This window comes from Chelonia mydas, chromosome 10 (assembly GCF_015237465.2).
Source record: "Chelonia mydas isolate rCheMyd1 chromosome 10, rCheMyd1.pri.v2, whole genome shotgun sequence".
Taxonomy (NCBI): domain Eukaryota; kingdom Metazoa; phylum Chordata; order Testudines; family Cheloniidae; genus Chelonia; species Chelonia mydas.
Window position 1 is genome coordinate 35,404,412 of NC_051250.2, and position 12,826 is coordinate 35,417,237.

At 59.8% G+C, this 12,826-nt stretch overlaps 1 protein-coding gene across 5 annotated transcripts in view; it reads right to left on the reverse strand.

Moving 5' to 3' along the window:
- Positions 1-496: 496 nt before the first annotated feature.
- Positions 497-12,826, reverse strand: part of ABCA3 (ATP binding cassette subfamily A member 3) — an 89,442-nt gene continuing 77,112 nt past the window's right edge. For all 5 annotated transcript variants that reach the window (XM_037910426.2, XM_043523753.1, XM_043523754.1 and 2 more), the window contains 5 exons: positions 9,863-10,050; positions 9,205-9,375; positions 8,591-8,778; positions 8,371-8,444; positions 497-3,741 (listed from right to left, as the gene is read on the reverse strand). In XM_037910426.2, the coding sequence (XP_037766354.1) occupies positions 3,610-3,741; positions 8,371-8,444; positions 8,591-8,778; positions 9,205-9,375; positions 9,863-10,050 (753 nt within the window). In that variant the 3' untranslated portion in view covers positions 497-3,609. The remainder of the gene's footprint in view (positions 3,742-8,370; positions 8,445-8,590; positions 8,779-9,204; positions 9,376-9,862; positions 10,051-12,826) is intronic.

Sequence of the window (12,826 nt, forward strand, 5' to 3'; positions counted from 1 at the left end):
TACTCCAGCAGGGCAAGGGTTAATCACAAAAACACACATGGGTTCCTGCCCACACCAGCAGTAATCAACCAGCCACTGGGAAACTTTCTTTCCTGGCCTGATCCAGCTTCCACTCAAGTTTTCCCATGGACTTCAAGAGGAGCAGGACGGGGCCCTTCCTGCTTAGTGGTTGTACAACTGCAGGACAGCTGGATCACCCAGCACCTGTCTGAGCAGGTGCCTACCGTTTGCTGTATCAACATATGGACTTAGGGGTATCCAGGCCTCCCAGCCCATGGATCCCTTAGCACCAGCTCCCATTGATACTGCCATTGCAGTCAGGTCCAAGCGGGAGCAGGACTGGCCTTTGGTAGTGAGAGCTGCCGATTCACTGAATCTACTACATGTGCTCAGCACCCCCAGGGTTTGATGGGTCCAAAGCTTCCCCACTTTCCAGGCACCCGAGCCCTTGTGCGCACGCCTGGCGAGTGAATAATAAAACTGACACATGCCCCAGTGAAGAGCCAGAGCCATTCTTAGTACAGTAACATGGTGCACCACTGTAGTAACATTAGGGGGAATGGAACAGAAAAGGGGCTGGTTACAGGAAAAAACGTTAAACCTCCCCAATGACATGACCACTCAGACGGAATCTGCACCCCACCCCTAAATATTAGTTCCTTATGTGCAATCGTGTGTGTAGCTATAGTGCAATATCTCAGCTCTGCCCTGACCACGGAGCAGTCAGACAGACGGAGCTAGTCACCAGCGTGGAATCAGACTGGGTTATAGGCAAAGGAGAGAGAACCGAGACACCCCAAACATATCACCAGCCGCTCCCGCAGCCTCTTCAGCTGGCCCTTCCACACAGGGACAGCTCTGCAAGCCGGAGAGCCCGATCCTGCCCGCTGTCACTGGTCACGTCCACGCCACGCCGCAGGATCGGGCCCACGGCAGGGTGAGGGACATGCAAGCTGCGCAGGGAGCGCAATGGTGCCCGCTGGGGGGGCAGTTTGCCATTGCTAGGGAGGTACCCAGGCCAGGCTGAATGGAGAGGGGTCCCAGTCATGACATATTTGGATCCAGAGGTCGCCCACCTCCATGGAGTGCCTTCGGGAGAGAGCAGGGAGAGGGCCCCACACTACCCCTCCACTAGCAGCACTGGTGTCAGGCCACGCTGGGCTCCTATCGGAAGCCCTGCAGCCAGGGTGTTTGGATTCACTACGCCAGGGCAGCCCATTGTAAAAAAAAACACTGAAGGAACTAAAAGCATGTAGTCTTGCATGGCAACCCCATGAACCGGTCCAGGGAATCCCACCTCCTCCTCCCAGCCCTCGGTTTGCCTCCGTCCCCTCTGCCATTTAGACTGTAAGCTCTGCAGGGCAGGGATGTGGCTATTCCTTGACCACCAAACGCCGTGCCCTGTCTGGGCGCTATGTAGAGGCCAGACTCACACCAGTTACGATCAGCATGTGGATCTGAACGAGCCAGAATCTGGCTTCCCTTAGAGGGAATGGGATACTGCCCCAGCTCACAACAGAGATCAGCTGTGCCCTGTACCCTACAGGGCGCTCTGCATGGAGGTTCCACTGAAGATCACACCGTGCTGCAGGTTGGGAACCAAGACAAGGGGTCTTCCACCAACAGGCAGCCTTTCAGGGGGCGGAGGAGGAGCTTTTTCCCTTTTCAGTGGCATGTCCCTGGCCTCCCGGGGTGGTTTTTGGTGAGCTAGCTGGCAGCATACGCAGGGCTCAGTGCTGAGCTGATGCTCGTTGCAGCAGGTGCTGTGCAAGTCCGACAGGCAAATGCTGTGCCCGTTGGCACAGACGGGCCCATGCTGACCTCAGGGTGGGATCTGGGGTGGCCTGGAGCACCCCGACCCTACTGAACAGGATCACCAGGGTTACCTTGTTCCACACTAAGTCCTTACTGGGACAGTCTACCTGCACCCCCAGAATTTACTCTGTGGGGCGTGTGCACTGGGGGAGGGGACACAGATGGGAATATAATTTCACTGCCTTGGTCTGGACCATGCGCCAGGGAAGGTTCTCTCCAGCCACACCCACAGGGTCTATACTACAGCTCCAGAGCCAACCCTTCCCGGACAGCTCTGCAGCACATCACCCACGAGTTGTCCCCACAGATCGCTCTCTAGGGTGCCCCTCTAGAACACAAGTGCTCGCTCTACGCGGGCTGCGGCCCAAGTGCTGGGCATGGCGGGTGTTTATACGTGGAAGCCCAGAATGGTTGTTAAACGCTGGCCGTGAAGGATGTAAGTGCAGGCCATGCAGTGAACTCAGAGCACCTGTGAGCGCATGCCGGCATGGCTCCTTCCCTTGTTAGCAGGCAGGACGGTCTCTGAAGGGGGCGACTGTTGTATCCGATAGCTGCTCCCTGGGCAGTGGGGGTCTCACATCCTCCCAACACAGAGCACGCCTCGTGCTGACGGCTGTGCGCCGGGATGGCGTGCGATCGCTGCAGCCCAGTTCGGTATGGAACGCAGCTCTCCCCGGTGTCAAGTCAGAACAGGACAGGCTGTTAGGAGGCTTAAAGAGAGAGAGTGAACAGCTCCGTCCCCCTTAGCAGCCACTGGCCCCCCCACCCGGGGGCGGAATGGACGGAAGATTCATTGGCAGGGCCTGGTGCATGAACAGTGGCTTCTTTCCATCTAAACACCAAGGGCTCCCCTGGAGGATAATCCCCAACAGATCCCAACGACCCAAGTGAAGTGCTGGCTGTAAGCTACGTGACAGCGTCCCCTTAGATCCCAGCAAGCCCTGACGGAATACAATTCAACATGCATGAGTCCCAAAGCCAGGTCCTTATGCCAGTGCGTTTCTGGGTGGATGAGGCACGTGCAGGGATGTGGCACATTGATGAGGGGACCCTCTGGAAAGGTGTCGGGAGAGTTCCTCCTGTTCTCAGCTACGACACAAACCTGTCTCATGCTGCTGCCAACGTGGAACAAAGCAGCTCTCCAGAAGGATGCACGGGGCCTGCTCCTGCTCCTTGCAAAGCTAGAGAAACTCTGCCTGCAACTGCAAAGAGCAGGATCAGGTGCCCACCTCTGTGCTGGTGCCCCCTTCCCCTGCATGTCTATGGATGGGAGTGAACACTGAACAGTGACGGTCTCTCACACTCAGGATGTGCTGCCAGCGCCCCACACAGACGCGTGCAAGGATAGGTGACAAGGACACCCGCCCCCCGATCATTCGACACAAGGATTCCCCCCTTCGATGGAGCAGAGCAGCCGTGGTGTAGAGATGAGCCCTGGACTCCAGTGGCTCTGTAGTTCCATGGGCTGCTCCCCCGTCGCTGAGCACCGTCCTCTCTTCGGCTGGTTTAAAGATGGGAAGGGGGGAGTAAAATTCTGAAGTTTCCCCAAAAGGCAGAAGTTGGAGACCTTCTTCACCGCCTGTGCTTCGCACACCCTCCCATCCCATGTTCCTTGTGACCCCTGCACTGAGGAGCAGACAGGATGCCTCCTCCCCCCCACCCCAACACACCCTGGTCAAAACTTTCTGACATTTATACATTATTTAAGACACGCTGATAATATAAATTACTGTCTCTATATATACTATGTATAGGCAGCAGGTCAGTCCAGGAGCGGGGCCGGTGGGTCTCTGTTCATTTCCCTCGCTCCTCTGTGCAGTGCTGGAAGCGGGTGAAGCTCATGAAGACCTGCTCCAGGGAGATCTGGCTGACAGAATAATCCTCCACGTGGAACTTCTCTTTGGCTCTCTCCAGCGCCCCGAAGACCTGAGGGGAAGGCACAAGAGGCCGGGTGACTCCACGTGGTTGGGCTTGGGGGTAACCGGGTGGGACTCTCTGGACTGCATTATGAGAGAGGTCAGATCAGGCATCTCTATCTACACAAGCCTCCCCTAAGTAACTGGGTGCAGGGCTGGGAGTTCACTTTGCAGGCTTGGTTCCTAACTTGCAGGGATGCCCAGGAGCCCCAGTAAGGGTGGCATGTATCCCGTGGCACAGCGCCGGCCCCAGGCAGTGCTGCACTCTGACAGGGGTCACGGGAGGAGAACCTTGCTTGTGGTACCACCGGCTGGTCAAATGGCAGGAGTGGATGGGTTTCCACAGGAGCTGGGGCTGACTGTCCTGACCTGGCAGGGGGGTTGCTGGGGCTCAAGGTGGAGGGTGTTTCGTGAAGAGTCTGCCCGTTTAAAGAACACGTCCCTGGGCTGGAAGCAACTGGGTTGCACAGTTCACCGAAACCCAAGGCAAGCGGCTCAGGCCAGGACAATCTGCACGGCGCAGCCCGTGCAAACTGCATCCCACAGCGCTTTTGAGCTCAGCAAGCGGCTCAGGAAGACAGGAGAGAGTCAGAGCGAGGGGGAAGGGGGAAGAGAGGCTTTCAGATAAGATTGACAAGACAGAGAGTCAGCATGCCTGAGAGACTGAGACTGTTCCAGATAGAGAGAGCTGCAAAGAAGGCGGCTCTCACACCAGTAGCAGAGACATGGCTCGAAGGGCTAGGTTGGTGGCAAGTCCAAGGCAAACAGGAGCAGAGGGAAGAGAAATGGGGGCGGGGCAATGGGCGTATGCGACAGGGTCATGCTTCCAGGAGCCTTCGATGTGCTGGACCTGGGAGCTGCAACAGGCCAGGTGAGAGGAGATGAAGGGGGACACAGAGCCCAGGGACGAGGGTTAGGGGAAGGGGAGACAAGTGGCAGGTGAGAGCTGAGAGAGGGATGGGGGAAGCACTTCTCACCCAGGACGGTCAGCTACACTGAAGCGGAGGTTTCCATGCGCAGGACCAGCAGGGGGCGTGGGCAGCAGGGCGAGTCACTCCAAGGCATTTGGGGATGCCCCGCCCGCAGCAGAGCTCCCTTGGAGCTGCAGCGCTCAGCAACCCCCAGCCCAGGCAGGCTGGTTTGGCTGTTTCCGGGGCAATCGTTTTTGCCAAAAGAAATCTGAAAGCCCCCAAAAAGGGAGACATTTTGCCCAAGCCAAAGAGGAAACATCAGTTCCAGAGACACTCAGTCAGGGCGAGCTGCCCCAGCCATGGCACCTACTGGGCTGAGAGCCAAAGGCTGTGATCACCCACAAGCTCTCAGCGCAGCCCAAGGGGGAGCGGTACAACCGCCGCGGGCACCCAGAGTCCAGCCGCTAACGCACGGCCCAGCGCTGCCCAAGGGGGAAGGGTACAACCGCCGCGGGCACCAGAGTCCAGCCGCTAACGCACGGCCCAGCGCTGCCCAAGGGGGAGCGGTACAACCGCCGCGGGCACCAGAGTCCAGCCGCTAACGCACGGCCCAGCGCTGCCCAAGGGGGAGCGGTACAACCGCCGCGGGCTCCAGAGTCCAGCCGCTAACGCACGGCCCAGCGCTGCCCAAGGGGGAAGGGTACAACCGCCGCGGGCTCCAGAGTCCAGCCGCTAACGCACGGCCCAGCGCTGCCCAAGGGGGAAGGGTACAACCGCTGCGGGCACCGAGAGTCCAGCCGCTAACGCACGGCCCAGCGCTGCCCAAGGGGGAAGGGTACAACCGCTCCGGGCACCAGAGTCCAGCCGCTAACGCACGGCCCAGCGCTGCCCAAGGGGGAAGGGTACAACCGCCGCGGGCACCAGAGTCCAGCCGCTAACGCACGGCCCAGCGCTGCCCAAGGGGCAGCGGTACAACCGCCGCGGGCACCAGAGTCCAGCCGCTAACGCACGGCCCAGCGCTGCCCAAGGGGGAGCGGTACAACCGCCGCGGGCACCAGAGTCCAGCCGCTAACGCACGGCCCAGCGCTGCCCAAGGGGGAGCGGTACAACCCCCGCGGGCACCAGAGTCCAGCCGCTAACGCACGGCCCAGCGCTGCCCAAGGGGGAAGGGTACAACCGCCGTGGGCACCCAGAGGCCAGCCGCTAACGCACGGCCCAGCGCTGCCCAAGGGGGAAGGGTACAACCGCCGTGGGCACCCAGAGGCCAGCCGCTAACGCACGGCCCAGCGCTGCCCAAGGGGGAGCGGTACAACCGCCGCGGGGACCAGAGTCCAGCCGCTAACGCACGGCCCAGCGCTGCCCAAGGGGGAGCGGTACAACCGCCGCGGGGACCAGAGTCCAGCCGCTAACGCACGGCCCAGCGCTGCCCAAGGGGGAAGGGTACAACTGCTGCGGGCTCCAGAGTCCAGCCGCTAACGCACGGCCCAGCGCTGCCCAAGGGGGAAGGGTACAACCGCCGCGGGCACCAGAGTCCAGCCGCTAACGCACGGCCCAGCGCTGCCCAAGGGGGAAAGGTACAACCGCCGCGGGCACCAGAGTCCAGCCGCTAACGCACGGCCCAGCGCTGCCCAAGGGGGAGCGGTACAACCGCCGCGGGCACCAGAGTCCAGCCGCTAACGCACGGCCCAGCGCTGCCCAAGGGGGAGCGGTACAACCGCCGCGGGCACCAGAGTCCAGCCGCTAACGCACGGCCCAGCGCTGCCCAAGGGGGAGCGGTACAACCGCCGCGGGCACCAGAGTCCAGCCGCTAACGCACGGCCCAGCGCTGCCCAAGGGGGAGGGGTACAACCGCCGCGGGCACCAGAGTCCAGCCGCTAACGCACGGCCCAGCGCTGCCCAAGGGGGAGCGGTACAACCGCCGCGGGCACCAGAGTCCAGCCGCTAACGCACGGCCCAGCGCTGCCCAAGGGGGAGCGGTACAACCGCCGCGGGGACCAGAGTCCAGCCGCTAACGCACGGCCCAGCGCTGCCCAAGGGGGAGCGGTACAACCGCCGCGGGGACCAGAGTCCAGCCGCTAACGCACGGCCCAGCGCTGCCCAAGGGGGAGCGGTACAACCGCCGCGGGGACCAGAGTCCAGCCGCTAACGCACGGCCCAGCGCTGCCCAAGGGGGAAGGGTACAACCGCCGCGGGCTCCCAGAGTCCAGCCGCTAACGCACGGCCCAGCGCTGCCCAAGGGGGAAGGGTACAACCGCCGCGGGCACCAGAGTCCAGCCGCTAACGCACGGCCCAGCGCTGCCCAAGGGGGAGCGGTACAACCGCCGCGGGGACCAGAGTCCAGCCGCTAACGCACGGCCCAGCGCTGCCCAAGGGGGAAGGGTACAACCGTTCCGGGCACCAGAGTCCAGCCGCTAACGCACGGCCCAGCGCTGCCCAAGGGGGAAGGGTACAACCCCCGCGGGCACCAGAGTCCAGCCGCTAACGCACGGCCCAGCGCTGCCCAAGGGGGAGCGGTACAACCGCCGCGGGCACCAGAGTCCAGCCGCTAACGCACGGCCCAGCGCTGCCCAAGGGGGAAGGGTACAACCGCCGCGGGCTCCCAGAGTCCAGCCGCTAACGCATGGCCCAGCGCTGCCCAAGGGGGAAGGGTACAACCGCCGCGGGCTCCCAGAGTCCAGTCGCTAACGCACGGCCCAGCGCTGCCCAAGGGGGAAGGGTACAACCGCCGCGGGCACCAGAGTCCAGCCGCTAACGCACGGCCCAGCGCTGCCCAAGGGGGAGCGGTACAACCGCCGCGGGCTCCCAGAGTCCAGCCGCTAACGCACGGCCCAGCGCTGCCCAAGGGGGAAGGGTACAACCGCCGCGGGCACCAGAGTCCAGCCGCTAACGCACGGCCCAGCGCTGCCCAAGGGGGAGCGGTACAATCGCCGCGGGCTCCCAGAGTCCAGCCGCTAACGCACGGCCCAGCGCTGCCCAAGGGGGAAGGGTACAACCGCCGCGGGCTCCCAGAGTCCAGCCGCTAACGCACGGCCCAGCGCTGCCCAAGGGGGAAGGGTACAACCGCTCCGGGCACCAGAGTCCAGCCGCTAACGCACGGCCCAGCGCTGCCCAAGGGGGAGCGGTACAACCGCCGCGGGGACCAGAGTCCAGCCGCTAACGCACGGCCCAACACTAGCAGAGCCTTTGGCCGCACCCACATACACTGGTATTTCTTTATTGTAGCAGCTTTGGGTACCATGTGCCAGTCATGGCACTGAGTTGGGTGGGGGACACCACTGACTCATTCCTAACTATTCTAGAGAGATTTAAAGACCTCCTGAAATAGTGCCCCCTCCAACTACCCATCTGCTCTGGGACAAAAATCAGCTTAAAAAACAACCTCCGAGAGGGAAAGCCACAAAGATTAGTATGGAGAGTAGGGGCAGGGAGAGGAGCTGAAGCTATTTTTAAATCAGTGACTTCTGATGGCCTGGATTTCAAACAGACAGTGTCTCTTTAAACAGACACCAGTAAACGAATGTCAGTGGGCTGGTGGACATGCGTGTTAAAGCAAAGCCCAGCTGGAATGGATGGATAATCCCAGCTGGAACGGCAACCAAATGACCAGGGGCACCCAAGTCCCTCCATTCACTCCCTGCTTCGCTCCAGGGCCTCTTGTGTCTGCTATGGAAAGGGAGAAGCCTGGGTTGGCCTGGGACAGATGCTAGCAGCCTCTGGCCTGCCCTCACCTGTGCCCAGCTGAGGTTCTTGTTGGTCAAGTGATAATGGACCATGCCTTGGTGCTCGTGCTTCAGGACGCTCCCTGGGGGAGACAAGCAGAGGTTAGCGCTGAGTTAGGAGACTGCAGGCGACATGCGCATGCAGGGGTGCAAACGGGGCACGCTGCCGAGCCCCACCCCTAGGGCTCCCCAGCATGAACGGGGGCCACATCCCAGTGAGGGGCTGTACCTGGAAACATCTTCTCCACAAAGGCCTTGAACACCTGCATGTCGCCCTCCTCCTCGGCCCTGGTTTTTGCCAGCAGGGTGTATCCGCTGCCGAACTTGCTCTTCAGGTGCTGGGGGCTGCCCAGGCATTTGAACTGCCCGTTCACCATGATGGCCAGCCTGGTGCACAAGGCCTCACACTCTTCCATGCTGCAGGGAGGAGAACAGAGCCATGGAAAGGAGGCAGCACCCAGAAGCGACGATGCTGGAACATCCCGGGGTGTTGCTGCCTGGGACTGGGGCCAGGCATGGGAACCTGGTCTTCACCCACGTGGGAGGTGGGATGCCAGCTCCACCGTCCCTGCCCCTGCTCCGCAGGCCAGACACCGTGGACAGAGCTGAGTGGGTTACACTGCGAAGGACTGCGCACTGCTACCATTGCAATAGTCATTCAGCAGGTGCCATGAACACTTGCCCGTGCAATACAGCTGGGTGCTCTGGGATACAGGGAGCAAGGGCTAGTCCATTCCAGGGAACCTCACAACCAGCCTGCCCCGCTCCTTCCCCTCCACACCCCCCACTTCCTCCTCCTCCCTCTCCCCACTGGAGCCCAGGAAGGAAAGGGGCACCAGGCACCTGTGGGAGGTGATGATGATGGATTTCCCGCATTCCCGTGTCCTGGTCACGGCATCCCAGAGCAGGCGCCGGGCCACAGGGTCCATGCCAGTGGAGGGCTCATCCATGAAGATCACTGGAGGCCCGCCGATCAGGGCAACGCCAGCGCTCAGCTTCCGCTTGTTGCCACCGCTGCAAGGGAGGGACCGACAAGACAGGCAAATTTTAAACTAGCTCTGGGACAGCCAAGCTGGGAGAGCATCGTGCACAGCTCTATGGGATGCCGAGCTGTCTGGGCTATGCCGGGGTGGGGACAAACCTGGGGCTGCAGTCCCCAGGAGGGAAGCTGGGGCATCTCCTCGAACATTCCCCCCGCAGCTATAACAGGTAATAGTTTGCACAAGCCTGTGTCTCAGTGCCCTGCGGTGCATTTACCTGCACAGCCCCTTCAGGCAGGGAAAGTTTCTCCATTTGACAGATGGCGAAGCCCAGGCAGAGACAGGGAGGCTGGCCAAAACCTCTCAGCAAGCCTGTGGCAGAGTTGGGACTAGATCTTAGTTCTTCTGATTCCCAGCCCTGAGCTTTAGCCACTCGGCGAGGCTCCCGCAGGCACTCAGGTTTCCAATCCCACCCACAGAGCCATGTCTGGGCACAGAAGGCCTCTGGGTCTCCATCTCACCTGTAGGACCTCACTAGCTTGTCCGCGTGGGGCTCCAAGAGCAGCCCTCGCAACATGTTCTCCACGCAGCTGCCGATGTAGCGCTCGGGAATCCCCCGAAGCCGGGCATACAGGCTCAGTGTCTCCCGCCCCGTCATGTGATCCAACAGGGCATCAAACTGAGGGCAGTAGCCAATCCGCTGCTGGACCTTGGAGCAAAGGCAGGCCAAAAAAAATAAGCCAAGAGCGAGGGGCTGATTTCACTGAGATCACCAGCAGGAGGAGCTTTGTTCTTGCCACAAAGACTCCTTCCAATACTAATTGTTTTACAGTAATTACATCGGTGGGTAGTTTCAGACCACAACAGCCCTGAATGTACTGGGTCTCCAGACAGACACCCCCGTCTGAAAGGGCCTTATGACTAAAAGGTCTTCTTACCAGCCTGTAGGATAATGAGTCATGAGAAGCCACAGCACCAGAGCACGGGTGGCTGGTGCTTGCCAATTCCTACACAAGCTTCCTGAACTGCTAGTCTGACAACACCATACTACTCTATTCAGATCCTCTGTGTGTGGCTCAATTCAGCTGGCTGCGGCTACCAGGAAAGAAAGCTACACTCTATGTCAGGGGTGGGGAAACTACGGCCCACGAGCCGGATCCAGCCCGTCAGGCCCTGCGCTGCTCTCAGAAGCAGCTGGCACCACATCCCTGCAGCCCGGGGGGGGGGAGGCAGAGGGCTCCGTGCATTGCCCTTGCCTTCAGGCACCGCCCCCGCAGCTCCCATTGGCTAGGAATGGAGAACTGCAGCCAATGGGAGCTTCGGGGGAGGTACCTGGAGGCGCAGCAAGAGCAGCACATGGAGCCCTGTGCCCCACCCCCCGGGCCAGGGGCTGCACAGGGACGCGGTGCCGGCCGCTTCCCAGAGTGGAGCAGTGCAGTGTGGGGCAAGGGCAGGCAGGGAGCCTGCCCTGGCCCCGGCGTGTGCCGCTGCCACCCCGGAGCCACTTTAGGTAAGCGGCACCGGGCTGGAGCCTGAACCCCTCCTGCATCCCGCCCCCCAATTCCCTGCCTGCACCTCGCACCCCTCTTGCACCTCAACCCCGTGCCCTGAGTCTCCTGCCGCAGCCCGCACCCCTCCTGCACCCCAACCCCCTGCTCTAAGCCCCCTGCTACACCCTGCACTCCTCCTGCACCCCAACTCCCTGCCCTGAGCCCTCGCCATACCCTGCACCCCAACCCCCTTCCCTGAGCTCCCTCATACATCCCACACCCCTCCTCTGCCCCAATCCCTTGCCCTGAGCCCATTCCTGCACACCGCACCCCCTCCCACACCCTTCATCCCAAGCCCCTGTCCCCAGCCCTGCATACAATTTGTGGCCCTCGGCCCAAAAAGTTTGCCCACCCCTGCTCTATGTACTGCCTGGCAATAAGCAAGAGGAGAAACTGGTCACTCAGAGAGCTCAAGTGGGCACCATGCAAAGTTACTCTCTGTACAGAACATCTGGTATCTTGCTCCCCAAATCCTCACTTGCACCAGACTCCTATGGCCTGATCCCCAGCATTAGTTTCTGCTGGCTAGCTTTCCAGGTCTTAACTCTGTGTTCCCTCTCCCAAATCAACACCATCTGCAAACCAGAGCTCAGAGATATGAACGCCTAGCTGCGACACCGGCTTCAGAGTGAAACAAGATCGCAAGCTCCTAGCCAGTTTTATTCCGCAGCTGGCCCTGCAGATTCAGTGTCTGTGCAGAGGGCGCTGTGCTCCCTTGTGTCTGCTGCTTCCCAAAGAGGGGCTGCTGGGGGTGAGAGACAGGGAGAAGAACAAACTAACGTGGGGAAAGGGACAGGCGCAGAAAACCTCATTGGAACTTTGTCAGGATTCGAGGAGAGCCCTCAAAACCGATCCCCAATGTCAAGGTGGATTGTCTTGGGGAAGGAATTGTTAACGTGCCTGGAGCAGCAGTACCATGTATTGGCATCCACCCACCAACGTGTCGGAACCTAAATGATCATGGCCGGTTCTCAGGATTCTCTGCACGGCTACCAGATGCTTAGTGAACAAGAGAAACACTGCTGCTTTGGCTGACACCATTTCCTCACTAACATTTCCTGAAAGCCAACCAAGATGGACAGACAAAGGCCAGCTCATCCCATTTAGGGACTAGAGGTCCAGTAGTCTGTCTCACAACGGTCAGCACCAGCTACTTCAGAGGAAGGTAAAGAAACATGATGGAACAGCCTATCCATAGAGGTGTTTCTCATCGATTCCCCATCAGTTAGTAACTACGTTATCCCATAAGGTATCAGGGCTTCGATCCCTTCTGAATAATTTTAACCCTCTCGAATCTAACTGCAGATGTTCTCATTAGCCATAAAAGGTCTAATACTTGTTTGAATCATGCTAAAATCTCATTGTGTAGCAATGAGTTCAACCAGCTAATTACACATTATGTGAAACATTTCCTGTAACTAGGTTTATTGAATGTGTTGCCTTACAACTCCATTGAGTACCCACCATTCTTTTAAATAGAAATTGTGACAGATATGGCAATTTCCTGCAGCATCCTTAAACTTAATTCAGCAAGGTTTTTCAAGTAACTTGGGATCCATTGCACTAAATGCAGTTTATTGATTATTGTGGGCCGGGACTATCTGTACCCTTGAGGGGGAGATGGGATGTAAGGCCTGATTGGAGGATAAGGACTACAATGAACAACATGCCAGAGGAGAAAGGACTTTTGACGTGGATTTCCTGGGAAACGTCTAGGGGGAGGGGAAAGCAAATTCCCCACCTCTGGTAATGCCAGAACACAGCCTTTGGGAGCTCCGCCCTGAGGAGAGGGCCTTTGCCTGCTGATCCCCTGTTCCCACAAACTGGACATCTGTCATAAATATAAAGGGAAGGGTAACCACCTTTCTGTATACAATGCTATAAAATCCCTCCTGGCCAGAGGCAAAACCCTTTCACCTGTAAAGGCGTTAAGAA